Here is a 26,801-nt window from a genome sequence, read left to right on the forward strand (position 1 = left end):
GTGTGGATGGGCACCAGTGACTCCCTCCAGGCACAGACCTCACTCTCTCGACAGCCAGGAACATGTGGTGAGGGGGTGCTCTTGTCAGCAGGGTCCTTGGTCTCTGAGTCCCTGCTGGAGCAGATGTCTGCAGTGCTGGGAGCTCTGCAGCCCTCCCTGTTGTGTTGCTGCTCTGCCAGGACCTATGGGATTTGGCCCTGCTGTGGAGCACCTGGGGCAGGGCAGGTGGGAGATACTGAGCAAGGCTGGAGGAGCAGCACAGGGGGACCTTGGGCCGTGTTTTCACACCAGCTCTGACACCTTGGCTTTTTCCAGGCTCCTGGAGATGCTGCTGACTGCCCTGCACCTCCCTGCGTGAGCCAGAAGAGAATGGAAGTGACCGGAATCATCTGGGCAAAGGACCCTTCAGCAGGCACTGGGATGGTGTTCCCCTGAAGATGGGAGTTACAAATGGCCTTGTGAACTGCACGTGTGGCACAGACACCTGCACTGCCACAACCCCTGCACAGTAGTCCCAGGCTGCCACAGGACAGGCAGACGTTTGGCCGCAGCAGCTCATCCTGTTAACTGCTCTGTGAAAAGCTTTGTGGAAGAGCTTTCCTCCTCCTCCTGTGAATGCCAGCAGTGGGTGTCTGTGCCCCGTGTGCCTGCTGGCAGGGTGGGCAGCAGGCTGTGCCTCGCCCCCTTCCCCAGCCAGACCGGCGGCAGCCCAGCACGGAGCCCTGCAGCTCTGTCCCCGGGGGCAAATGCCAGCTGCCAGCTTCTTCTCTGGAGACCCAGGAGCAGCCTGCGAGGCACCAGCACTGACTGCTCCCACGCCAGCAGCAGCGGGCAGTCCGGGACGCCTCTCGTCACAGATGTGACTCACGCAGGACAGGAGCACTCCAGCTGCAGGCCACGGCATGCAGCAGGGACGGGGATGCTCTGCACTGACCAGGCAGCCTCACGCTGCTAGTGTGGACTTTCCTCCTACTTTTCCCTAAAGGATGCTGGCTGCACATCCAGAAGCTCCTGCTCATGCAGCCTCCTAGAGTGCCATGGCGAAGGGTCTGCAGGGCTGCTTGTGCACCATGCTGCTGCTGTTCTGTGCCATCCAGGAGCTGGGGTCCTGGGCCATGCACACGGCGGTGGAGGGCCCTGGCCTCGGGGAGCCCGGGGATCCTGCGCTGCTGGCCGGCGGGCGAGTGAAGCGTGGCTGGGTCTGGAACCAGTTCTTTGTGGTGGAGGAGTACACGGGCACGGAGCCGCTCTATGTGGGGAAGGTAAGCTGACCTGATGTCTCCATGGGGCTGGCAGAGCCAGGGGCAGGAAATGCTGGCAATGCTGAGCAGAGAGAGGGCTCATGTGAAGGTTGTTCACGGGAGCCTGGCTAGTGAAATACTTTGTGGGCTGTGATGGCTGGAGCTTGGTCCCTGCTGGGGGTGGTGAGGTTAACCTCACCAGGGGTGATAACAGGACACACCAAGATTTACATCTGTGTTCCTAATCACCAGGGGTGCTCCCAGGGGTGATAACAGGACACACCAAGATTTACATCTGTGTTCCTACAATCATGTACTGGGTGTACTGGCTGCTTGTGGTGTCTGGCAAGAAGCCCTGTGTCCATGGGAGCTGCTGGCAGGTGACAGTGCCTTGCTGGGCAGGACTGGGTCTGCAGGCAGGAGCTCACCACACTTCCCTGGTGTGTGACCTCCCGGGAATGCTGGACATGGACCTCTGCTCCCTCTTACTTCTGGTGTCCTGAGGCTGAAGGAGCATTTCACCTGGGGGTTGCTGGGCTTTATCCTTTTCTGGGAGCTTTGGAGAAGCAGCTGCCCCACATGTCAGGCAGACGTGGTGTTTGTATTTGGGTGAAGGCAGTGCTGGCTGTTGGGACCAGTCAGAGGAACACGCTACAATCCAGCTAGAGCTGGAGGCATGGGCTCACCCTGAAGGAAAGTGCCCAAGAGCTTGTACAGCAGGGCTGTCTGATGGCCTCAGCCGTCTGGGCATGAGTCTGGAGGAGCTTGGAAATGGGTTTCTTGGCTGGGGGCCAGCGGGGATTTCAGTGGTGATTTGTGTCCGTTTCAGCAGACACTCAAAGCCGCGCTCCTCCGCCGCCCTCGGAGCAGGCACAGCTAATTCATGGCTCCCCTGGGAGCAGCGGAGGCACTGGGCCCTGTCACAGGCCTGGCACTGCCTCGGCTCCAGCTGAACCGAAACCTACAACTCACCCGTTTTACAGCCCCTTTCCACATCACCCACCACATCACCCGCCTGGCTCACAACAGCAGCATGACAGCGCTGCCTGTGATCCCCCGGGCTGAAAGCCAGCAGGGCCAGGCTTTTCCTGGTGCTGGGAGAGGATGGAGTGCTCGTCTGGGACACTCTCTGTCCCCAGCAGTGTGCCAGCCCTCTTAGCACAGTCTGTGGGTCCGGAGCCTTCCTGCACTGGGGGACCCTGCAGAGGAGCTGGGGATGCCCTCTGTGGATGCCTCTCACACACCTATATGTGCTTTCTGAAGGGCCGATACCATTTCCATAAAATCTGGGTTCTCTAGCTAATCCTTCTTCTGAACTGTAATTTCCCCTGAGGCTGCTGTCAGTTTGATGTGGATTTCTTTGGGTTTTTTAAATAGAATTATGGGGTCAGCACTAGTTACAAACTTCTGCATGTGGACAGATCTATTTTAGATAGAGGAGAGGATTAAAGGGAAAAAAGCAGATTTAATTAAGTTGCTAATATTTAAAGAAAATTGATGAACTCGGGCTTTATGAGTTGGAGCAAACAGTGTGCGCCTTTATTACGGGCTAGTTTTTATTTGATTTTCTTTCTTTTCTAGCCCCAGAGTCATTTTTTATTTGTGTATCTGTGCTTTCTGTTTAATTGCTTTTAATAAGGAATGTGCACCTCTGTTCATATTTAATTTTGATTTAATTATTAGTATGTAATTAATGGCTTCGTAAGAATTCTGGTTGTAGTCTTTTAGGACAAGGAAACAATTTTCCTGTTTAACAAATGGGACAGATCAGCCTATTGTCCGCCCTCTGGATGTCCCAGCTCTGCAGACACTGCTGTCCTTGCTTGGGGCTGATCTGCAGGCAGGGCTGGGTGCTCCCTGTGCTCTTGGGGCCCAGCGTGTGCCAGAGCTGTGTGACTTCAATCTCCTGCCGTGCCCACGGGTGGAGGGAGCCCTGAGGCTGCGTGGGAGCGTGGTGCTCCCCAAGCCTGCCTGCTGTAACAGGGAGGAGAGAACATCCCTGGCATGTGATCCCAGTCTGTGGCATCTCCCCTTGTGTTTCTGTAGTCTGAGATCTGGCCCTCCCCCATTAGTTGTTGTTTAGCCAAGCAGCACAGATTTAGCTCTTCTAATCTTCCCCTGTAAATCAATCTCTGCAGCCCCTTGAGCCCAGGCTCCATTTTTCTTCCTAGCATTCCGGTTTGCAGGGATGCTGGTGTCTGCTCCAAGCAGTCAGTGATGAGCAAATATGTGAAGAGGATGTGCTGAGAGCTCAATGTGGTGCTGGATGCTTTATCTCTAGCCTAATTATTAATCATGAGCCCGATGTTCAGCAGAAAATGCAGGTTTCTGCCGCCTGTGCGGCTGCCTGTACAGACCTGGTGCTCCTTCTTTGTTCTGAAAAGCTCACGGAGTAGCAGTGGGAGATGGGAGAGAATGATAAAGTGAAGAGGGCAGCAGGGTCTCCACCAGCCAGCAGGGAGGGTTGGGACTGGATGGCCAGGCTGGGACGACCATCCCCACAGACCAGGGCAGGATGCTCCAGGTGGCCAGGGCAGGATGACCACCCCATAGGCACATTTCCAGCCAAATCCATCACCGTGGTCCCAGACTCTGCTGGGCTCACAGCCCTATTTGTGAGCTGAGTGAAGGTCTCCTTCCAGGCAAGCCTTGAGAGATGTGTCACCATGGGCAGTAATTTGTGACTGTTGTGCAAAATGTATTGAATTGCCTAACGTGTGGGTCCCTCACTTGTGAAATAAATACATAAACTGTATCTAACAAGACAAATATAATGAAGGCATCGTAAAAAAAGAGGCAGCTCTGGTATAAATTCTTGCTGGTAGAGCTGTATGTCTGAAAGGTGGATTATAGAACTGCAGTTTGGAAGATTGAATGGCCCATAAACATTTTCATATTTCATTAGCCGATTAATGGACGGCTTTTTTCTTTTTGTGGAGGGGGGACATGACTTTGCTGATTCTAAGCAAAAATTGTAGGAAACAAATGAAAGCAGCTGATGAAACCTTTCCGGGGACCTGTCCCATTATGGATTGTCCCAATTAATGCCCATGCTGCTCTCTGTCAAGATGCATTCTGCCTGTCCAGTTACTGTTAATAGATTTCTCATAAGTGGCTGGATTGTAAAAACCTCATAACTCAGTTTAATGCCACCAATAAAATTATCTCTGGACGTCTGGCCTGGATTCCAGTCAGCTCTTGGTCCACGGGGGACTGCTGTTTACCCTTTCTTTTCCTAATTCCAAACATTGTCTTAATTAAAAAATGAAGCAGCAGAGATTGCCTGCAAAGGCATCTTCCTCGGGGTCTGTTTTTAGTCCTGAACATGAGCCAATTTGTCACACTCTTTTGCAGATTTTGTCCGGGTGGGGCTCTGGGCATGATGATGGGATATTGTGACCCCTGTTACCCTGCAACATAAACCCAGCACAGGGGTGCAACAAGTGTGTGAGCTCTTCAGCAGGGAGACTTGTCAGCACCAGCTGCCCAGATCATGGAGGGTGGCTGTGGCTGAGGCAAAGCAGGTGGATGAGGATGGACTTTGGGCAATTGGTTGTGTAGAAGGAGAGGGATGCTGATGGTGAGGTACCTCTGCAGCTTGGGTAGACGTGATCCCATGCTGCCAGAGTCCTGGGTCCTTGTCCATAGGGAAGCCTCTTTCTTTGGACTGCAGTTGGGTTGTCCTTTGCCTTTCCATCATCTCATAACCCCTTATTAAAGGGGTTTGTCCCTTGGTTTGTACTGGGGGTGGGCACTGGCAGAATCTGTAATCTGCAAAGCTGTAAAGGCAGGCCTGAAATTCCAGTTTATTGGGCCTTCCTTCATGCACAGGAGTTGTCTGGTGGTGCTCCCTGTGACTGTCCAGTCCAACAAGAGCAGAGGGGCATCTCACAGGGACCATGGGCATCTTGTGCAGGTGGCTAGGGTTGGGTACAAGCACAGCCCCAGCCTGCTCCCACCCTCTCCCTCTTTCCCCCGCAGATCCACTCGGACTCGGATGAGGGAGACGGCTCCATCAAGTACACCATCTCCGGGGAGGGCGCGGGGACCATCTTCCTCATCGATGAGATCACAGGTGACATCCACGCCACCGAGCGCCTGGACCGGGAGCAGAAAACCTTCTACACGCTGCGGGCACAGGCGCGGGACCGGCAGACGGACCAGCTGCTGGAGCCCGAGTCAGAGTTCATCATCAAGGTGCAGGACATCAACGACAGCGAGCCACGCTTCCTGGAGGGGCCCTACATCGGCAGCGTGGCAGAGCTGTCCCCCGTCGGTAGGTCTGCTGCGGGCTGGGAAAGCTGCACTTCTCCCCTGTCAAACCTTGAGCCTGCTGTACCCCACAAAAACCACTTGCAAATCTCAGGGATTGCAGAGCTAGGGAGCCAAAAGGGAAAAATAAATAAGGTGGCTTAAGAAAAACAAGTGGATAAATCCTCTGAGCTGATTGCCAGCCTTTGGCTGAGCGCTCAGTCTCAGCCCTAAGCCGTGCTCTGGGGATGGGTCGTTGTGGTGCCAGCTGCCTGCTGTGCATTGACTCTGGCTTTGCACAGCCCCCTCCATCCTAAATGCTGGGTGGTTGGACTAAACTCTCACAAATCAAGGGGCTCACATCTGCCTGTGGTTCAGATTGGTCTGAGTGGTGCTTCTCCCACAGCTCAGGCCATCCTCTGTGTGCTGCTGTGCTGCTCTTCTGAGCCCCGGGGCTGCTCAGACATCATTCCTTTGAGTCCCCATGCAGAACTGCCAGGCCCTTCTCAGCTGGATCTGCCCTTCTCAGCTGGATCTGCCCTTCTCTGAGGGGCCAGGCCTTGTTGGCTGAGATTGGGCAATTCACGTCCCTGTGACAGAAGTGTGGCTTCCCTCTGTTAGCCTTAACTGCCCATCCCCGTGGCACCAGGTCCCTCTTAAGCGTGTTGGTGATCAGCCTCACTGAAGCTCGGAAGGCCAGGCTGATGATGAGGCTGCATGAGTCCATCCCCCTGGATGGCAGAGCAGGACAGTCAGCTCTGTGCTCATCCAAGCTTTGGGAGGAATGCAGGGAGGTGATGTGTGAGCTGCAGCACTGCTGGCCTCGCTTCTGCTGGGCTCCCATGCTATTGAGCACAGCTGGAGTCCAGGAGAATGGCTGTGCTGCACTGCCTGGAGCCAGAGCGTTCCCTGAGCACGCTGGGCTCTCTGCTACCCCTGTAGCAGGCTGTGTGTCAGCATGTGCTGCAAGCAGGAACTGTAAATCACTGTTCCCAAAGGCTGTGTCCAGGTAGCAGACAGCTTGTGAAAGGCTGACATTGAAGATCAGGCAGGACCCCAAGGTCTCAGCAAGGGCTGAGTCAGCACAGAGGGCAGTAACAGTGCAGGACTGAGAGAGCCCCCAGGGCAGGGGGAGCAGCTGGCAGCACCAGGGGCTTGAGAGGCCAGCTCAGGGGAACCACCAGGTCCTGCTGTAGGAAAGTCTGGCTGCAGAGGCATCCTGGCAGCAGAGGGCAGGGGATGGTGCTCAGGTCTGCACTGCCTCAGGACAGAGCTCCAGCTCTCCATGGTTCGTGTGCAGCATATTGCAAGGCTGGTGCATGGCCTCCAGCAGGTACAGGTGTGCAGGAATTGCACCAGAGGAGATGCCGCTGCCTGGATTCTGTTCATGTATGGAGAAAAAATTCTCCTGAGGCATCCCAAGCTCTCCCTCTGCTTCCAGTTACCTGTGCAAATCCTTCCCTCAGTCAGAGAGTGACCCCTTGAACTACAGCTGGGTGCTCCTGGAGAAATTAAAGACAGCATGTGGGCACCAAAGCAAGAGGCATCCTGTTCCCAAGGGGAAGAAAGAAATTAAATTAATCTAATTTGCTTGAACAACATTTTAAAAAGCAAGGAATTCTCAACTCTGGGTATTAGACAAGGATACCAGTTCTTTGAAAATCACTAACAATTATGGAGCTGCCTGATCAGACTGATGTGAACAAGACATATCAAAGGAGACAGTTTCTATGCGAAATTGGAGATCAGAGGGAGAAAGAAACACGGTTTCACAACATGAAAGAAGGCGATTCCTGCAAATTAAAATACTCGGAAGTTAAAAGTGAAGAGAAGTGCTGTGAACGGCGTGGGCTGCATTTCCCAGCTGTGTGCTTAGAGAGGGGAGCTGGAGCCAAGAGCCTGTTCTGCTTTCCAGGCTACCTGCCTGCCACAGCCTCGGAGCCTTCTGCAGTCTGGCCATCCTGGGTAGTGCACGGGCTCCTCCAGAGCAGCCTTGCCCTGGAGACAGCCCAGGGAGAGCCTCACACATCATCTTCCCGTGGTGCTGCTGCTCGGGCCCCAGCGGTGTGAGCGCAGAGCTGGAGGGACCCACAGGCTGCTGCTGCTACAAGTCCCAGCTCCCTCCCACTTCTCCCTCAGCTTACCAGTGCTTTGCCCAGGAACAGGCAGCACAAAGGACAAGATGGACACAGCCTGTGAAAGCATAAACGGGCATGGCTGGCAAGGAGCTTTCTGCTCAAGCCTCCCAGGTTCAGCAGCTGGGAGGTAGATGGGGCTGGTCGTGGACCTGCTGTGAGATGTTCAGCTCCAGCTGCTATAGGAAGGGCTGTGGGTGCAGGGTATGGGAAGCTGCTGGGCCAGGGAGGTGAAGTTCAGGATATTCTTGTGGGAAGAGACCTGCCAGGCCCTTTTTGTGTGGGAGTGCTTCTTTTGTGGCATCGAGGCTGGGTGTGCTCATGGCTTTGTTGTGGTTGGTATTGATTATTGATATTTGCTGTCTCTGAGCTGGACAGAGCATCTCCCCTAGAGCTGTGGGGTATTTCCATGAGAGTGACTGGGGAGTGTGCCTTGCTGCCTTCCTGAGTGTGGATGGAGGTGATCCCAGCTTGGTGTTGGCCAAGCAGGAGAACAAAGGCTGGAGAACTTAGGTTGGCTATTAGTGTATGAAGATCAAAGCCTGGGGACCTGCTGGTGGCCATGCCTGCTCTCAGCACCACTTGGATTCAGTAAAAAAAAGGGTGACAGGGTGTCTGGGATGGGGCCACTCCAAGGGCAGGGCTGCTGTCCAGTTTGGAGCTGTAGGGAGCTGCTCATTCCCTGTCTCTGCTGCTCTGAAGCCTTTGCTCTGCATCCCAGCCTGAAGAGTTAAGGGTGACCCCTTCTTCTTCCTCCTCCTGTGGTCTTGCCTTCCCAGACCTCGCTGGGGTTTGTGCTTGGGTGGTTTTTGTTCTCACTCAAGGCAGCTCTCAGCTGCACTCTCCATTCCCTGCCAAAAGCAGAGTCCCAGCTCCCAGAGGTGGGTGCCTTCCTGGGGCATGAAGAGGAATAAACCAAATACAGTCAGATCCGCTCTGTGACAGCAGGAGCAGATCAAAGGACATTATTTGCATAATGAAGGAGTACTAATTGGGAGGGAAAGTCATTTGATTTCCTAGTGTCTAAGAGGGAATAACAAATGAGAGAAGTGCACAAACTCTCAGAGTAACTGGGAGTGCTCTGCAGCACAGCTGCCCTTGCTCTGTGCTGGGGCCAGGGAAGTGTGTTTGTACGTGCTGCCTGAGACTCTGAGACTGAGGTGGACTAAAGGCTTCTTTGTTCCAGGATCTTGCCTTGGCAGTGGTCAAAGTGCATTCTTAGGAAGGAGGAATATCACACACAGGACATGTGATGCTCCTCTTAATATTCTCCCAGCCAGCATCTGTTTTCAGCTTGGAAATTTCTTTGGCTGTGGGTGGTTTCTGGGGGTTTAGTCAGCTTTAGTATCTGTCTTCCATGAACTCATCCAGACTCATTGTAAACCTCTGCAAAGGGAAAAGAAAAAGGATTGCTGTTGTTATCTGATGGATCAATAGTGGCAGATGCAGGATGGTCAGGAGGATAAGGGATTTGTAAAGGGCAGAGGTGGTGCCTGCAGCTAGCCCCAGCCTCTGAGCCAGGCTGGAGAAGTCATTGTTTTCTACACAGGCATATCCTGCACTTGGAAGAAGCACATTCAGAATGAAAGCTGACCCAATAGCTTTATCTGGCCTCCCCTGGCACAGCAGAACCAGCTGCAAAACCAGCAACTGGCTTTTCTGGAGAAACCTGGTCTGGCCTGGGGCATCAGGAGCAGTAGTGCAGCTGCTGTGGGAGTTTTGCAGCCTGGCAGGGAGGGCAGCTGGGTCTGTAGAGGGTGGAGAGGTCCCTGCTCAGCCCCCAGAGGGAGCTGGGCTGGAGGCAATGCCCTGGAGTCACCCAGGCTGAGGAAGGCAGGGGCTCCTGGGGGGTATTTTCACTGACTGCCCTGTGCCCACAGTATGCATACCAAGGAGCAGTGTGTGTGCAGGATGGGGCCTGAGCTGCAAATCCTGTTTACAGCTTCACTGTCACCTCAGGGAGAGGCTGCTGGTCAAGAGCTTGCAGGCTGCTCTGTGCTGGCACCCCAGGCTCAGCCTCTGTGGATACCCCTGGGTGGATCTCTCCAAAACATCAGAGCTGAGCAGAATCCAGCACCAAAGGGAGAGACCTGCAGCTTCAGGAGAATGTAGGACGGGACCCAGCCAGCTGCCTTGGAACTGCAGGAGCTTCACCTTGTTACAGGAGGTGCTAAAATTAGCTGTGTTTTGGGCTCCTTTCCTGATCTCCCTGGGGTCTGCTTAACAGCTGTCTGCTGCACTCAGGTGTGAGCCCAAATCCAGCACATGGTGCCTCCTGTTAGACAACTCTGTTGGTTGCACAGGGTGGGTGTTGCAGCCCAGAGGTCACTTGTGGGGTCCTTGAGGAGCAGGCAGGGCCTGGAGTGAGGAAATGCCAGGGAAAGGCACATGGTTCCATCAGAGCATCACTCCTCCCTTGGTGCATTTCACTCTCATTTCTCTGTGTAGCACCATGTCCAGATTAGAGGCGATTTGGCTGTACAGACAGAAACTTGGGGTCAAGCCCTGACTCCAGCACAAAGCTGGCTGAATACAGAAGTGATTATTGTGAAAAGAAATTGTTTAATCTCCGTGCTGGAAGCAGAGAAAAACACTTTGTTTACCATACAGCCAGAACACTTGCAGGCAATCGGATTTCCCCCCCCCGCCCCTTGCTAGAAAGTGCTGAAGTCGCTTCTGTGTATCTGGAAGCTGCTGGGAGCTGGGGCTTCCCTGTCTGTTTGTCCTTGGTGAGGGGAGTCCTTCCCCTTCTGCACTGTGCTCTAGATCACGGGACAGGCTCCACACACTCCCTGCTCAAGTGAGGACCTCATCCAGGCTGCCTTTGGCAGCCCCCCAGGGAACCTGAGCCTCTCCATGGAGTGCTGTGGTTTGCTCCCCATGGCACCAGGCTTACCTGCTCCGTGCCAGGGGCTGGGGTGCTTTGTGCAGTGCCTTTCTCTGGCCAGACTCCCCAAAAGAAGTTTCACAGTAGCACATTGGAGCAATTGCACCCCGCCAGGTTACTGCCTTGGGGCTTGTCCTGCGGGGTGAGAGGGCTGTGCAGTGAATCTCCTCTGGGCCTGGCTTCCTACCAAGTCAGGATGTTCACAAGATTGCAAGAAACTCACTTCTGCTCCAGTAATTTTTAAGCTACTCTAGTTCTTTTTTTCAGAATGTGTCTGGGGTGCATCAGCCACTGTAGGTGTTTGGGGCCAGAGAAAAGCTGTAAATTGCATTGTTTATAAACTCCCACCTGCCTCCTGCCCCATGGCACCCAGGCACCTGGGATGAGTGTGCTGCACGCTGGCATCAGGCCAGGGAATGTGGCTTTGCATGACACAGCGCTCCTTGCAAGGTCCCTGGTGTTCTGCAGGGCTGAAGTGCCCGTGTGCTGTCCTGGAGCTGGCCAGATCCACACAGAAATAGCTCTCAGCATGGCCAGAAAGAGTCCCTGGTCTCTGCCCGACCTGAAGGTGGCATCTGAGCCCCAGAGCTGGTCTGGAGAGCATATGGAGCAGAATCCAGCACCACAGAAGGGTGACTGTGCCATGAGGAGGGACAGTAAAGTTTAGCAAGTGCTGGTTTTTCCTGCTGCTCATTTGCCTCTTTGCCTGCCCAGAGCCTGGCTGTACTTCTGTCCCTGGGGAAGTGACAGGTCCCAGCCACTTGCTTGTGGATTCAGTGCAGGGCCTCTCTGCTCGTGGATGTGTTTGGAGTTTGCCTGTCAACGTTTCTTTTAGCTGAACGTGTTTGGAGTGAGTGGCATAGCAAGTGGCCTGGAGCTCTCAGCCTTCTTCATGCAGGGTTTCTGGGACTGGCCCCAGAGGCTCTGGATCCTGTGGGAAGGCAGTCACAGATGCCAGGACAGGCCTGCATTGGCATTCCAGAGGCGCCCTGCAGAGCCCCATCCATCCCACCAGGGCACTGGGCTGAGCTGCTGCGCCCTGCCAGCCCTGGGGACACTCAGCATGGCAGGGTGGCTGTGGGGGCTGAGCTCTGCCCTCCAGGGAAGGGACCCTGCAGGGACACAGCCCCTGCATGCCACAGCTGCTGGGGCACCACGGGCACCTCTGGGTGTGGGCAGCCCCTGCCTGCCCTGCTGACCCTGCTCACAGCAGAGGGATGCTGCTGGCAGGGCTCAGGGCTCAGGGCTGGCCCTGGCAGCTCTCCAGGATCGCTCAGGGAGTGGAATGGGGACAGCCCAAGCAGGGCCCGTGGGGACAGAGGATGGCTGGCAGACACAGTCAGCTAGGCTGAGGGAAGTACTGCTCTGGAAGTGAGGGTCTTGCTCCGCCTTCCTTCTGGAGGAAATCAGGGTTTGTTTGATCTGCTGTGCCAGACCTCACCTTTGCAGAGGGAGAATAAGAGATGGATTCTGACCTGTTAATTTTTATGTAAAATTGTTGGTTTCCTCTGATCTGTGGAGTGAGCTTGTCAGGGGAGGAACCAAGGTCTTCTCTCGTTTTACATGTCTAATTATCTCTCTGGATATGGGCTCAGGCTTCTTGGTTATGGGAGGCGGGTGATAGAGTACATGATGGATGTTTAGATTTTATTTAGTGTATCTTTTATGGCTAAGGCATGTGCCAGAAAACTAAATAAAAGCTGTACATTCTGTACTTGCTGTGGGCAGTGCTGTGCTTGGAGAGCAGGGACTAATATTGGAGCAGGGTGGGAGCCAGGCAAAGCTTATCTCTGCAGGAAGGGGGGGACCAGGTTAAGCTGAAATGGAAAACCACTGCTCTTCACATGGAAACAGAATGGGAGGGAGGGGTGGGAAAGGCATAAATGGAGGTTAGGGGAGGATGCTGGAAAGTTAAACTAGTAAATTCCTGATACTCTTTAGGTGACCTTGAGCAGGCATTTTTGCAGACAAGAAGTCAAGGCACAAAGTGGGGTCAGTGTTCCCTACCTGGCTGATGTTGCTCTTTTGTTAATGAGATGCTGTGAGGGCAGGTGGGGAAGGGCAGAGCCTTCATCACCTCTGGCATTGCTGGCTGCAGCCCAAGGGCACTGTGCCCCATCTCTGCCTCTGAGTGAAGGTGTCTTGCTGCAATGCTCCTCATGCTGCTTGGTTTCCCTTGCCTTAGAGCAGAAAACTCTGGTCCCAAACATGGGGCTCACCCCTGGTACCTGGAGCTGGATCTGCTGCCCTGTTGCTCCAGTTCTTGGGAGTGCCCAGCAGCTGTGGGCCACAAGCTTTCAGTGCTGGCACAGGAAGCCTGAGAGCAGCAGCCTACCTCACCTGTCCAAGGCATGGCTTGGAATGGTGACACAGACCGTGCTCTGCGTGGGCACAGCTGGTGCCTCCTCTTCAGACTCTGCAGTTTGGCAGCATCCAGGTAAATACTGGACCACAGGGAGTACAGCTGTGTCTGACAGGGATGGGTTAGGAGGTGAGTTATGCAATTGCATGAATGCATCTTGAGATGTGGAGTCTGGTGCGAATGTTCAGTGGCCAGCCTGTCTCTCATGATCCCTGGTTTGGGATGACTGCACAAAGAGGGCTGGAACAAGAGGCTGTGCTGTGGTCCTTGAGGCACCTTCTCTGTCTGCAAATGTGCAGTCCTGACACAGGGTATACAGGGCAGGGGCAGGGAGGTAAACTAGTGGGCTTGGGTCCCTGTGGGTGAGGTTTGAATCTCCTAACCCTCAGCAGGAACAATTGGTTCTTGGAGCAAGGGATGTTTGTGCAAAGTCAGGGTCAGCAGGCTGTGCTGCAGGTGCAGGAGTGGGTGCTGCTGTGGACACTGGGCTCTCAGCTGATTGCTGCCAGGCTGTGCCCTCTCTTGTTCCCATGGGCAGGTACTGCTTTCTGTGATTCTCAGACTTGGCACCTCCAGCATCCCTAGGAGGCTTCTCTACTGCAGCTGGGAGAAAGATGCTTGGGGACCCTGGTGTCATTTCCTTTCCCTGGTCCCTTTTTTTGCTTTCTGATCAGAAGCTTCCCAAGGGAGCACGCCAGGCTGCCCGAGGGAATGTGCAGTGCTGGTGTGGGAGTGATCTGCCTTGGCTCATACCTGCTTGAAGGAGTTGTGTTATGGCAGGGAGAGGAGGAGAAAATGCAGCAATAGTATTTCTTAAACAGTTGTTTGCGAGGCAGAGAGCCAGTGTTGCTGTGGTGTAAAATCTGGACGTGCCTGGCAGGGATGCACCATAACTTCACTGGAGACAGCAAAGCATAAATAAGTTGACTCAAACTAGCTTGTTGCTGAAGACTGATGAGGGGGATTCTCCTGTTATCAGCAGAGCTGCAGCTCTGAGAAGGCTGCCAGGGAGAATGAAAAGCAACCATGGTAACTGCTCATTTCCCTCAGTGAACACCCTTTCCAGGAGATCAGAGTGAACTGGACTGGGGGAGCATGTGCATCCCAGCTGCTCCTGTGCTGCCTCCTCTCCTGCCTGAGTCTGGGCAGGGCTGCTGCAGGAAATCCCTGGTTTGCCTGTGGCCTCTGGGCTTGTGGTCTGCTGACAAAGGCACCAGGGACTGAAGCTCCTCATCCTCCTCTGGATGGTTTCAGCTCCATATCTGCCTCCTGTGACACAGGAACAGAGGCTGTTTTTGTCTGACTGCTGCCAGTGCTTGACCTCTGGGCAGGGATGCACCGAGTCTGCTGCTGGAGATGAAACAGGGTAGCCTGTCCTCACAGTGCTTTGGTCACACCACCTCCTTTCTCAAGGTGTCTGTAGGTAGGGGTAGGCTTCCCTTCTTTTCTCCCTTCTGTTGTCTCTCTCTAGATCTAAGTCCCTTTGCTCCTGCCCCCACCCTCATGTCCTGGGTCCTGCTTTTGTTAAATTGAACATGATGTCAAATTAAAGCCGTCACAGGGACAGTTGGAGTGAAGTACCCAGTTTAATGAGGCAGCCTTGAAAATCAATAACTTAATTGCAGACATTTGATGGACTTTTATCCAATTTATAGTCCTCCTGCCCTGCTACGTGTAGAGCATGAGGACCTGGTGCTATGTCTGGCTCTGGGCAAGCAGTCCTCTCCTGGGGCTGCTGTCCCTGTGCAGGTCTGCCTGCTGCAGTGTGGATTAGGCTCCAGCTGGGTGGTCCCTCTGTGGTCTGGAGGTGACCATGTCAGTCTATGCTGACAGGAAGGGCAGGTGTCAGTATGACATCCCCAGCTTCTTCCCAGATGGTCCAGTAGAAGGCTACTGCGAGAAAAGCTCCCAGCTTCTCAGAGCAGTGATCTCCTGGAGAGCAGGTCCTGTTGAGGATGGCCCAGGATCCTGTCCCTGGTGCCACTCTGCAGCACACCAGAGGCATTTGTGTCTGGAGTCCTGGCTTTCAGGCGTTTGGCAAGGAGGTGATGCTGCATTTGCACGCAGCTGTTCTCTTTTCTCTCATCATTTGCAAGCAATCAGTGTTGGGCCCTGCTCTGAGGTCTGTGCTGCTCTTCTAAACTCCTGCCTGACTTTGTTTTCCTCCTTGTCCCTGCTGCAGGCACCTCTGTGATGCAGGTGATGGCCTCTGATGCCGACGACCCCACCTATGGGAGCAGCGCCCGGGTGGTCTACAGCGTGCTGGAGGGGGAGCAGCACTTCACTGTGGACAGCAAAACAGGTGAGCAGCACCCAGCTGGGCTGGGCCACGAGATCCCACAGTGGCTGTGGGTCCTGGGCATGACTGCGAGCCAGCAGATCTCTTTCTCCCTGCTGGCCACTGGTGCTGGAAAATGCTGGGGTACTGCTGGTACTGCAGGGCTGTTGGAGAGGAAGCTCAGCAGCCGTGCTCAGGTTGCTGCCCAGCTCCATGCCCTTCCTGCAGCAGGCAGGATCTGCAGCTGCCTGCCCACAGTGCCTGGTCTGCACCTGCACTCGCCAGAGCTCCTCTCTGCCTGGAGCAGGAATGCCCCCACAGGCACATAAAACTTCAGTGGAGAAGGTTTAAATACTACCAAAGGGGCCTTACCAAAGGCTGCATCATTATCACCAGGGCTTTGATTAAAGGTAACACTTTAAATTAAGGATAGGTTTATAAATGTTCTATTAATATTTAATGAAAGAACAGTAGAAGCTGCTCCATTCCTTAATAACTTATAATAGAGCCTGTTGTAAAATGCCTCTGTAATAAATCCCTGGCAGATGATGCTCTGACATACTGGTTAGAGTAGAGCATAACCAGGAGATGTTGGGGTATATATTCTCCTTGCCTCCCAGGAGTTTGACTCTCATTACCCTTAATGAGAGCCTCACAAGCTTGCTAAGAAGGGAAGACACTCAAATGCTAATAAGGGATATTTAAGGCGCAAAGCATGCAGTAAAGTGCCCATAGTTTAACGAAAATTTGTCAAAGGACAAGCAGGCCAAGGAGCTGCAGCTTGTCTTGGAAAACTGGACAGCAAAGTCCTCCCCACCCTATTGCTGAACCACAGTGGCATGAACTGAGATCAGCCCCTGGGCTGAAGTACCACATCTCTGTCAGGCTGATCTGTGTCTGGGCTGATATTTTCTAAGGCTGGAATTTGTTTGGAGATGCTGCTGTAAGGAGAGTGTGAAGAAGGTCTGTGTGCCTGAGCCTCTGCACCTGCAAGAAACCCTCCACCTGCTGACAGTGCTCTGGGGCACATGGGGAGGCTGGGCCCAGCCCTGGCTCTGCCACCAGCCTGGCTGCTGCTGGAGGAATGCTCAGATTTGGGAGTTTGGGAGCTCCTGCACACACCTGACAGCAGCACTGTGGCATGTGCTGGGAAATGCCTTTGTCTGGACTGAGGCTGGTGCAGTGGGGAGAGGGCACAAGCAGCAGGTTGGGACTGTACCCACCCCTTGCTCAGGAGCTGTTGCACCTGGGCTCTCTTCTCTCCCAGATTTGCTTTGTTTTATATTGTGTGTGTAGGAACAATAGGCTAAACACTGAAAATTCAGGTGCATGTGAGATCCTGTTAATCTGAGACAGCTTTGTGAGAGTGCAAGTCTGGCTGCTGGAATGGAGAGGGACCACTGGGGACAAACTGCACAAGCCAGGACGTGCAGAGGCTCAGCTTCCTGCCACATTAATGCTCTGTATTAAAGCATAAACTAAAATGTGCCCTGTGGGACTGTGGTGAGAATTAATGTCACTCTGGGAATCCAAGCTTCTTGATTCCTTGACTTTTTGTGTCTTAATTCTCAAGCTGGCTGTTTCGTACATTGGGGGGTTGATTTACTGTTCTACTTGCTTGTGTTTCACAAAGGCAAAATTGCTGACAAGTCTGCAGAAGACTCCAGCCCCTCTTGAGCACATCTGCTTGCAGGATATCTGGCTGCTAACACAGGTGTTGGGGCTGACTCTGGGGGTCTCTGAGCTCCAAATGGCCTGTGGCAGCTGCCTCAGCAGCACTGCAGGAACTGCAGGGCTGCAGCTCTGCCCATCAGCCCCTCAAGCTGTGGCTGCAGCCTGTCCTGTGCCCCCTGTCAGCGCTGGCCCATGTGGGTGCAGCAGTGCTGTGGGGGCACAAAGTGTCATCATACCCACCCAAGCACACCCCAACCTGCTCCCACTCTTGTTCTGTCAGAATAAGTCTTTATGCTGCACAGGGGAATCCAAGTCTGATTGCCCGAGGTGGCCCAGCTTCTGCCCTGAGCATAAGATTTAATTATCCATAGCAGCAGCGTAGCTCTCAGAGCCACCATTGTTATTAATGGCCATAAAAGGAACCATAAAAACTTGGCATGTTACATTTCTTATAATATATGATAATGAAGAACAATTTGATTTCCATTTTTGGTTTTGACCTCCTTCTCTGCTGTTTCTTGCAGGTGCATGCATGCATGTGCTGCCTTGCACACCACCTCAGCCCCTGACTCCTTCCAGCACAGGTTCTTTCTTCCCCCCTTGTCTTGTGCTCTTTTCACACCCTCCTTCATAGCACAGGTGGGGCATGTACAAACATGGTTTCCACACTTGAGTACAGAACATGGACCGTGTGTAGCCCACTTTGTCTCCTGTTCTTGGATGTTTCCAGCTCTAGTGTTCAGCTGGGATTTTGTATTCAATGGACCTTTCACAGTTTGAAAGTTTGGGCAAACCCAAACTGACTGGCTGCTGTGCTGTGCCAAGTCCTGCCATTCAGTAAGCCCTGAGTGCCTGTAGCATCTCGGGTCTTTTCGGAGGGAGACAAGCATTTAAATGGCTCCACTGGAATAGTGGGAACAGCAGGATGGCATTTATGCTGTAGGAAGATTCCAGAATTGAATGATGGTGAAGAGAAAGCACAGCTGATGCACGAGCTTTTCTTTCTTTCATATACAGCAGCCACTCTCATGCTTTGAGATTAGTTTCACAGACTGAAACTTGTGTTGTGTACACCAAATCAGGTTCAAGAACTTCACCTGTGTTTGCTGGAGGTCAAGGCTGGCTTTTTTTTTTGTGTGAGTGGGGAGCTTTATATGCATAAGCTTTTGAGGCAAGGTTTTCTTGCCAGCTGTAAGAATATCCCCATGGCTTGTTGCAAGAGCCTGCAGGCATTAAGCTTTGTAAGCTTTGTGCTGCCTTCCTCGCTCAGACAGGGTGCAGCCAATCTCTGCTCCTTGCAGCAGGTGAGCAGCAGTGCTCGTGCTGTGGCTGCCCTGATCTGCTGAGGAGGCTGTGCTCTCACAGCAACCAGCACACAGCTCTGCCCTGCTGCTTCCAGCGGGAAACAGCCTCTTCTGCTGCTGTGCTGGGTGTTGGCTCTGGGTGAGAGCACTAATCTGACAGCAGAATCCCCCTCACTGCTGCTGGGCCACGAGCCCAGCTCTCCCAAAGTTACACAGGGTGGGAGGTTTAGTGGCAGCTCCAGTTCCAGCTCCAGGAATCTCATCCTCACCAAGATCTTTCAAGCTTATTCTTTTCCAATATGGAGATGTGCACCTGAGTGTGGGAACTCTCAGTGCATTTACATGAGAGGAGAAATTTGTGCATTTAAATCCACAGACTATGTTTTCATGCTGCTTTATATCACCCTGCATTCTCTGTACCACTGCAGATTCACCTTTATAGGGGCAAATCTCTCTTTTGGCAGGCAGCTGTGCCTGCCTACTCGTGTCTGTTCCCATGTCCTTTGCAGTGCCCTTTATTATCCCTGGGCAGTGTGGCTGGAGACTCACTGCTGCCTGTGATCCCTTGCACACTGCCTTCCTTGGGAGGGAACCTGAGACTGCTCAACACCCCACAGCCTGGTGTCCCTATTTCCAGCAGTCTTGTTCATCCCTTTGTGGGGATATTGAGTGTTATAGAGCAACCACAGTGTGTAACACCATAGATTTCATTATGTTTGCTTCCTTAAAAGCCAGCTTGTCAGTTTGGGGCTGTGCATGGGAGCCTGGCTTTTTACCGTAAGGAAGAGGTTGTTCTTCAAATCTGTCACTGCTGGATGCAGGGAAAAGGCAGAACTCAGAAGGTATTTGAAATGCATTCTGGCATTTGTGATGACTTAAACCAGCTCCTGAGTTCTAGAGTCTGTGTCCTGATTTAAAGACTGAGCCATAAGGGCTTGGAGCTTTTGATGCCAGGGAGAATGCAGATGCTGGCCTGCTGGGATGAAGCTGATGGTTATTTGTGTGCTGATGGTTATTTGTCATCCCTACCTGCCAGCCTTGCTGTGTTTGGAGACAGACCTGCCCTGGTCCTGGGGCAGTAAGGCTGGGCTGGGAGAGGAGTTGTGTCTGGGAGGCTGCTGCACACTGAGCTGGGCTGATGAGCTGTTGATCTGTGTGATGTGGTGGTGGGAGGCAGAACAAGTTCTCTGCTGCTCTTCCCAGTTTGTTAAAAATGCTCCTTGGTGCCTGGAAACACAGATGTATCAGCACACGTGTTCCTGTGTGGCCAGAGGTTGTGCAGGTCTGTGCCCCATCCCTGTCCCTTATCCACCAGAGCTGTGCACAGGCACAAGTCTGAGTGTAAGGCACAAGAGTCTGCAGAGAAACCACATTTATTTAAGAGGATTCCTCCTGTTAGCAAGACTGAATATTAACAGCCCTTTTCTGAGACTGGTACAGGAACTTCAGCTGATTTGGGACCAAATTGTATGTTTGGTCATCTTGAAGAAATTAGAGTGTGTCTACTAATGTGCTGAGGGAATTAATGTTAAGTGATGAGGGACTTAGCTGCTAAAAGAAGGGACAAAGGAAGGGTGAGTGTGCTGGCTCTGCACTGGCATGGGCAAGGCTGATTGCAGCCTGGAACAAGCCCTTGTTAGGTGCTCCATGAACCTCCTGACCCTTTGTGCCTCATACTTCACTCAGAGCACCTTTAGCTTCTGCCTCTCAAATTGTGCTGAGCTGAAGGACAGGATGGGGGCTGGAGGGAGACTGAAGTGCTGGTTCTTGGAGCCAAGACCTCTTCTGCAAGGGCTGACCTCCTGCAGGATGTGTGCTTCCAGCAGGACTCATGTCTTGGCAGATATATTGGTATTTCTGTGTCCCTGCAGGCAGGTGAGGGCACAGGTGAGGAATCTGCAGTCAGTTTGGCAGGTGTCTTGCCATTCCTGGCCTGAGGCAGAGATGGGTTTGATCTAACTGACCAGGCTGCTGGCAGAAATTAATCTATTTTATCCAGCTAAATAGGAGAGGGATAGAGAAGACAGACCCAGATTCTTCTCAGGTATGCACACTAAAGAGACCCAAATGGCAGGAAATCAAGGCTTGTCACCATGATGGTGGCGCTTCCATCCCTGGAGATACTAAAAACTTGATTCTTTAGGCCCAGAGTAATCTCATCTGCCTTTGAAGACTGCCTGCTTTGAGCTGTGATGGATCAGGAAGCTCCTTAGGATAGGTCCCTGTTTGTTACTCCATGACTTTCTGCCTTGTTGCTCCTGCCCTCAGCTGGAAGGTGCCTTGTCCAGGCAGTCTCTGAGGATGTGGATATCTGACCTAAAAGTACCTGAGAGCAGAGCAAAGCCCATCATGATGGGATTCCTGGAAGGCAGTTACCTGCTGAGTGCTTTGTCCTGCTTTGTTTTTGTCACCCGAGGAGAGTCTGCTGTTGGAGCAGATTCAGTGGTATTTATGTGATGCTCTAAGTGTCCCTTGCCTGGTAATTATACTGATTAATCTGGATCATGCTGGAAAGCCACATCTGCCTTGTACCAGAGGGTATGCCACCATGTGTCCACATTATTCAGCTATAACAGATAGTGACAAGAATGGGGGAGACAAGTCTGAGCTCGAGGTTGTTCTTGCTTTGTTAGCAGTGTCTGGGAAAGACCAAGTTTGTCAGTTTTTCCAGCTGGAAAGAAGGTGAATCTTGGGAGATGATAGCAATGACTTTTCTGTGCTCTCTGTACAGCCTTGAGGAAGGTCTCTCTCCATCCCTTGCAGCTTCTTTGCAGAGAAGAAACCTGGGGGTCAGGTTTTGGGAGCAGAGACTATCTTGGCTCTGGAAGATGGGACCATGTGGGTTTGCTGCTGGTGGGTGTTTGAGGCAGTGCCACATGGCTGTGGGGCTTGTGTGGAGACCCTGATTTGCCATGGCCATTAGCAAATGGTGGGCAGGACCTGGGCCTAGGAGACAAAGCCAGCCTGACTCCTGGACTGGTGGCCTGGTGTGGCCTATGCAATTTGGGAATAAAATCCCAGTGACAATCCTGATGGGCTCCTGGAGGTCTGGCAGTTTGTCTGCAGCAGATCCCCACCTTTCCAGGATGGACTGGACACACAGCACCATGAGAGGGAGCTTCTGATCAGTCTCCACCCTTGCCACAGGCAGAGATTTTGTCTGCCTTGTGCTGCTGGAAGAACAGGAGCTGTCTGGGGACATTTGCCCTACTCTGCATGTGCCAAACGGCCTGGACTTGCTCCCTCTTGGGACGAGTGACCTTGGAGGTGTTCTGGGAAGTGCCTGAGCACTTTCCTCCCATCTTGCATGGCGTATTATGAGCTATATCATTACAAGCAGCTCAGTTAAGTCATTACAGCCTTGGTGAATGCATGAGCTTTTTCCCTCTCATCCCAATTCATCACTATTGTGCTGACATGAATCATTTTCATTATAAAATGCTTCAGACCCTGTTAATTAACAGAATTGCTTAAATTTCAATGAGATAGTGCTGGCCCAGAAATAACGGTTTTGTGTTCACGGGGAAGTGGCAGGAGAGGCCTGTCAGCACGAGCAGCTGGGGCTGGCCCCTGAGCCCTGGGTGTCTGTGCAGGGCTGGCCCTGCTGCCCAGGTGGGAGGGTGCCATCCTTGCTGGGATGGTGCCATCCTTGCTGGGATGGTGCCATCCTTGCTGGGATGGTGTCCTTGCCTCCCTTTCGGGCGTCCCCTCTGCCTCTCTGTGCGAGGGGAACTGGGATTCCTTGCTGAATGGCTTCCTCTGAGCAGAGCAGGGTGAATGAGGGGGTCAGAGCTCACCCTGGGCCCCATCACAGGATAACCACCTGCTCCCTTATCTATGGGGCTGAAGGCAGGAGAGTCCAGGTAAAACAGAACCTGAACTGACAGAGGGACAAGGGAAGCTGGGTGACAATTGTGTCTATCCACAAGAGCTGGAGAATGGCAACGATCTGAAATGGTGGTTATGTCTTTATAATAAATCCTAACAATGCTAATCATTGGAATAATTGCTAGTTTCAGAAAGGAAGGAGTGATAAATGTCTCCTGAACAGTTTTGCCAGCTCCTGCTGCACCTGTAATGTCATGCAGAGGGCGAGGGGCAGGAATTTCATCCTCCCAGCTCAGTGGCATTTCTGGCTGCCTTTGGGCCACAGCACCAGTGGCTCCATAGTGTGAGCCCCTGTCTGGAGGTGCACAAAGCCACACCAGACACATGAATGGGGAAACTGGAAACCTTCTGGCTGTGGAGTAAAGATACCTGGTAGCCTTGGGGTCTATCCCTGTAGCCATACCTTGGCTCCTTGCAGCCTGCTGGAACTCAGCTCCCCCTCTGCTGTGCTCTTGGTGACTTGGACCTGTGGTGCTCTAGCACTGCTTGATGTGCTGCACATCACCAAATGGATTGCAAGGTGCTCAGGCCACTGGATGATTCTCTTCTGTTTGCTCAGCAAGAGGGGAGCTCCCTGTTCCCTCTGGGTCAGACCCCTCAGTGGGGACCCGTTCCAGCAGCCTCCTCCAGTCTGTCCTTAGCACCAGGCAGGATTACTGGTGAAACAAAGCAGAGATGAATTTGCAGTTCACAGTAGGAGGAGGTAAAGCTGATAGTTAAACAGAAAACGCTGGAAGAGAGAGGATTTACAAAAACATAAACCAATGTCTAAATCTGTGGGAATGTTAAAAAACTGCGCTGGAGGGGATTTTAAGCTGATTCCTGTCTGTTATAGGCTGCTGCTGGTACAGTGGGACTGGAATGTGTTGCTAATGACCTTGTATCCATGTAGGCACTCCTTCCTTCCTGACCCTGGTGTCATGTCAGGCCAGAGTCTTTTCTTTCTTCCTTTCATCCTCAAATTTTTTTTCCCTACTTTGTTTCCATTTAAATGAAACAGTCATGGGTGACTGATAATTTCTGCCATGCACAGAGTTTTCAGGCTTTTACTGCTCTTTGTTTCTTGTTTTACATTCCTTTATATTTTAGTCCTGGTCATTTCCCCAATCCCAGATGAATACTGGAGACCTATAAACACTGATTTTAAGAGAGTTACTTTTGTAAGAAGTAGTACCATACCATTCATTTTGTTGAGCTCCAGTGCATTCTCTGACACAGAGCGTGTGTTTTGTCGTCTCTGGTCTCCTTAACTTAGAAGGACACTTGAAAATAAGGGATTTTGTGCAGACAGACTTTTAGAAGTGTGCTGCCTTCCCCCCTATTCTCCACATCACACAAGTCCTCCCAAGACATGCCCAGGCCATGGTACCTGGTAGAGCCTGGGCAGGGGCACCCCTGTTCTCTAAGGGGTGCTGCAGCAAGCCTGGCTCCTGCTCAGCAGATCAAGATAAGTGGGTTCTTGCAGATCTGTGCCAGAAGGGTTTTGTGACTCAGCCTGGGTTTTTACAGAGCAGACCTTGAGGCTGACCCCAGCACAACCCCCGCATGTGGATGGGGGTGAGGATGAATCCTCTCTTCTCCTGCCCCCACCAACCGTCTGACCTCCACAGATCTTTCACCCACCTCCCAGTCACCCTGGAGGAAAGCACAAACCTCCTCTGTGCCAGGGTTTAACCCGGTGGGAGCTGCAAGTAGCCCTCAGGAAAAGCAGCAGTTGGGACTCTTTCACGCTTCATGAGGAGACTTGCTGGGAGCAGGTTGGGCCTGTGGCCATTCCTGGGCTTCAGGAGGATTTTTGGGATGTTTCTGGCTGGCTGACAACCTCCTGGGCTTGCTCCTCTCCCCAGTGCCCTTCTCTCCCCTTAGTTGCTTTTGCTCACGTGGTCTCTTGCAGAGGGTTCAGCAGACACTGTTTGTGGCCAGCAGTGTGTTCCTGAGGCAGAGGCAGCCAGCAGCACCAGGGCTGTGGCTGGGGAGAGTGTCCCCAGCAGTCGCGGGAGGTGACAATCCCTTCTTCTGTGCACTGGTGAGATGCAAGTGCTGTACCAGACAGCAGATACGATTCTGTGGGCCTACCAGAGTGAGTCCAGGGAAGGGCCATGAAGGTTGGTGCAATACTGGAGCATCTGCCCCGTGTGAGGAGGGAGATCCAGCTGATCCTGTTTAGGTCTGGATCTTGTCCAAAGTAATCTCCAGTGGCTCTGTGGCCTGCCTGTGCTCAGCTGTGCTGCTGGTTTCCAGGTGTGATCCGGACCGCCGTGGCAGACCTGGACCGTGAGACGCAGGACCGCTATGAGGTGGTGATCCGTGCCACAGACATGGCAGGACAGCTGGGTGGCCTGTCTGGATCCACCACGGTCACCATCGTGGTCACTGATGTCAACGACAACCCGCCACGCTTCCCTCAGAGTGAGTCCTGCTGCCCATGGGGGTGGGCTCTGGGGCACGTCCTGTTCCTGTGGGTGGTGGGATGGAACCTGCAGGCTGAGCCAGCCTGGCCACTCCAGCTGCTGGCAGGGTGGCAATACCAAAGGTCCATGGCACACACAGCTCCTGGCCTGGGTCTGAATGTGTTCCTTCCTGGCAGCACAGAGGGTGCCAGATCCCCGCTCCAGTGCAGGGCCTGGAAGCAAGCATGGCCTGCATGGCAGGAGAGCAGGGCCAGCCCTTTCCTGAGCCTTTCCAAGCAGCTGGAAGCCAGCAAGGTCCACCATGCTGCTGTCCCCTGGGAGCTGGGGCAGGAACTTGGCTGCTGGCCTGGCCTGTCCTGGCTGCTGTGTGAGAGCTTGTCACACCCTTGCCCCAGCGCGAGGACAGTGACACTGCCCAGGGGCAGCAGCCTTGTCACAGCACAGCTCTGCTTTCCAACTTGCTGCTAATGGCCTGTGGCTGGTGCTGGTGTCTGATCTGGGAGCCTCCCCAGACAAGGTGCAGGGTGATCCTGCTGTGAGGAGTGGGCTGTGAGGGCTCTGCAGTGCGCTCCAGCAGTGGCCTGGCAGCTCACGGCAGGGCAGGGCAGGGTCTGCAGCTGGGGGAGGCTCAGCTCTTGGGCTGCATCTCCTGGAAATCAGAAATTGCAAAAGAATCTTTGCAAGGAATCTGAGAGCACTGATTGCAGGGCAGTGTCCACGCAGAGAAATCAGCCCTTACTTCACACAGCACCTGGAATGTCAGTGCTCCCCAATTATCTTCCCTCAGCCCTTGTTTTTGGCTGGTGTATTTACTTCTCCTGTTGGGGCATTCTGGACCGTAGACACGGTGGGGTTTGAGCAACCCTCCCAGCCCAAAGGTGCCCCAGGGAAGTGTGTGAAGGGTGGGGGCAGTTCAACGGCAGAAGCAGTGACCTTGGTGCCCATTTCTCCTCCAGAGATGTATCAGTTCAGCATTGTTGAAACGGCCCCCGTGGGCACTGCCATCGGGAGGGTGAAGGCAGAGGACTCTGACGTCGGGGAGAACACGGACATGACATATCAAGTGAAGGATGAGGAAGGGGTGGAGATGTTCAAAGTCACCACCGACAGCAACACCCAAGAGGCTGTCATCACAGTACAGAAGGTGAGAGTGTTGATTGAGTAGGGAGGGCACAGCTCCCTAGGAGGACCCTTTCCTTTGGGGACTGCTGCTGTTGAATCTGAGTTGAAGAAAATGGTCTGAGTGCTGCTCTAGCAGTTACAGTTGCATTTTTGTGCCTGCTGATGCAGGGAGAGAGCTCTGCTCTGGCTTCATGGCAAAACACAGGGCTGTGTCTGGGAGAAAATGCTGAAAAGAAGCAGCACATAGTGCCTGCTGGAGTCCCCCAGCTTGGGAGTGGCAGTGAAGCAGTGAGCTGTGCAGAGGAAGCACCATGCATAGAGAGGAATGCTTACAGCTGTTATTGATAGCACCTGTTAGAGGAGAAAAATGCCCACCTAATTCCTGTACCTGACCAGCAGCACTTTAACTGTATCTGCTTTTGGTGGCAAAAACAATCAAGCAAATACTTGGTGCAGGCAGGGAAGAATGATTGTTCTTCAAGGCCACTGTATGCAGCTTGCCTCCCCTGTAGAAATAAGAGCAGGGTGATTAATGATGAGAACTCGCTCATGTGCAGCACACACTGTGCTGTCTTCCCAGTGAATCCTGGCTGCTCACAGCTTGGGCACCCTGTTGGGGGCCTTGAGGGGAGTGGGCTGGAGGCTTCTGCTTCCTCCTGCCCCCTTGGTGTGGGTGCTGCTGGCAGAGGGGAAAGCAGAAGCCCCCAGGCTGCTACAAAGGTACTGCTTGGGGGCAGGTAGATTTGTGGCTCTAGTGCTGCCCCGATGTCTCCGGTGAAGGAAGGGGCAGCAGAGGGGCTCCTTGGGCTGGCTGTGGCTTACCCTCTTCCCTTGTCCCAGCCTCTTGACTACGAGTCAAAAAAAGTGCACACTGTCGTGGTGGAGGCCCTCAACAAGTTCGTGGACCCACGGTTTGTGGACCTGGGCACCTTTCGGGACCAGACCATCGTGCGGGTCTCAGTGCTGGACGTCGATGAGCCCCCCGAGTTCCGGCCCCCCTCCAACCTGATGGAGGTCCAGGAGGATGCACACGTTGGGTCTGTCGTGGGGGTGGTCACTGCCCTGGACCCGGACACAGCGAACCACCCTGTCCGGTAAAGCACCGCCCCACCCTCACATCAGCCAGTCCAGCAGTGGGCATGGGGTCACCTGCAAGGGACACATGGCCTGGGAAGGCTTGTGGCCATGGCTGGGGCGGAGGGGGTGGGAGAGTGCAGGTAAAAGTGGCAAGTGTGTGGCTGAGTGTGT

The 26,801-nt window shown here is 53.3% G+C and overlaps 1 protein-coding gene across 1 annotated transcript in view; it reads left to right on the forward strand.

Annotated features, from left to right (window-relative positions):
• Positions 1-1,037: 1,037 nt before the first annotated feature.
• The window catches only part of CDH22 (cadherin 22), a 49,291-nt gene continuing 23,527 nt past the window's right edge, over positions 1,038-26,801 (forward strand). The window contains exons 1-6 of the mRNA XM_041478719.1: positions 1,038-1,262; positions 5,223-5,517; positions 15,059-15,178; positions 24,262-24,429; positions 25,388-25,575; positions 26,394-26,647. Of these exons, the coding sequence (XP_041334653.1) occupies positions 1,038-1,262; positions 5,223-5,517; positions 15,059-15,178; positions 24,262-24,429; positions 25,388-25,575; positions 26,394-26,647 (1,250 nt within the window). The remainder of the gene's footprint in view (positions 1,263-5,222; positions 5,518-15,058; positions 15,179-24,261; positions 24,430-25,387; positions 25,576-26,393; positions 26,648-26,801) is intronic.

Source organism: Pyrgilauda ruficollis, unplaced genomic scaffold (assembly GCF_017590135.1).
Source record: "Pyrgilauda ruficollis isolate IOZ18807 unplaced genomic scaffold, ASM1759013v1 scaffold46, whole genome shotgun sequence".
Classification (NCBI taxonomy): Eukaryota; Metazoa; Chordata; class Aves; order Passeriformes; family Passeridae; genus Pyrgilauda; species Pyrgilauda ruficollis.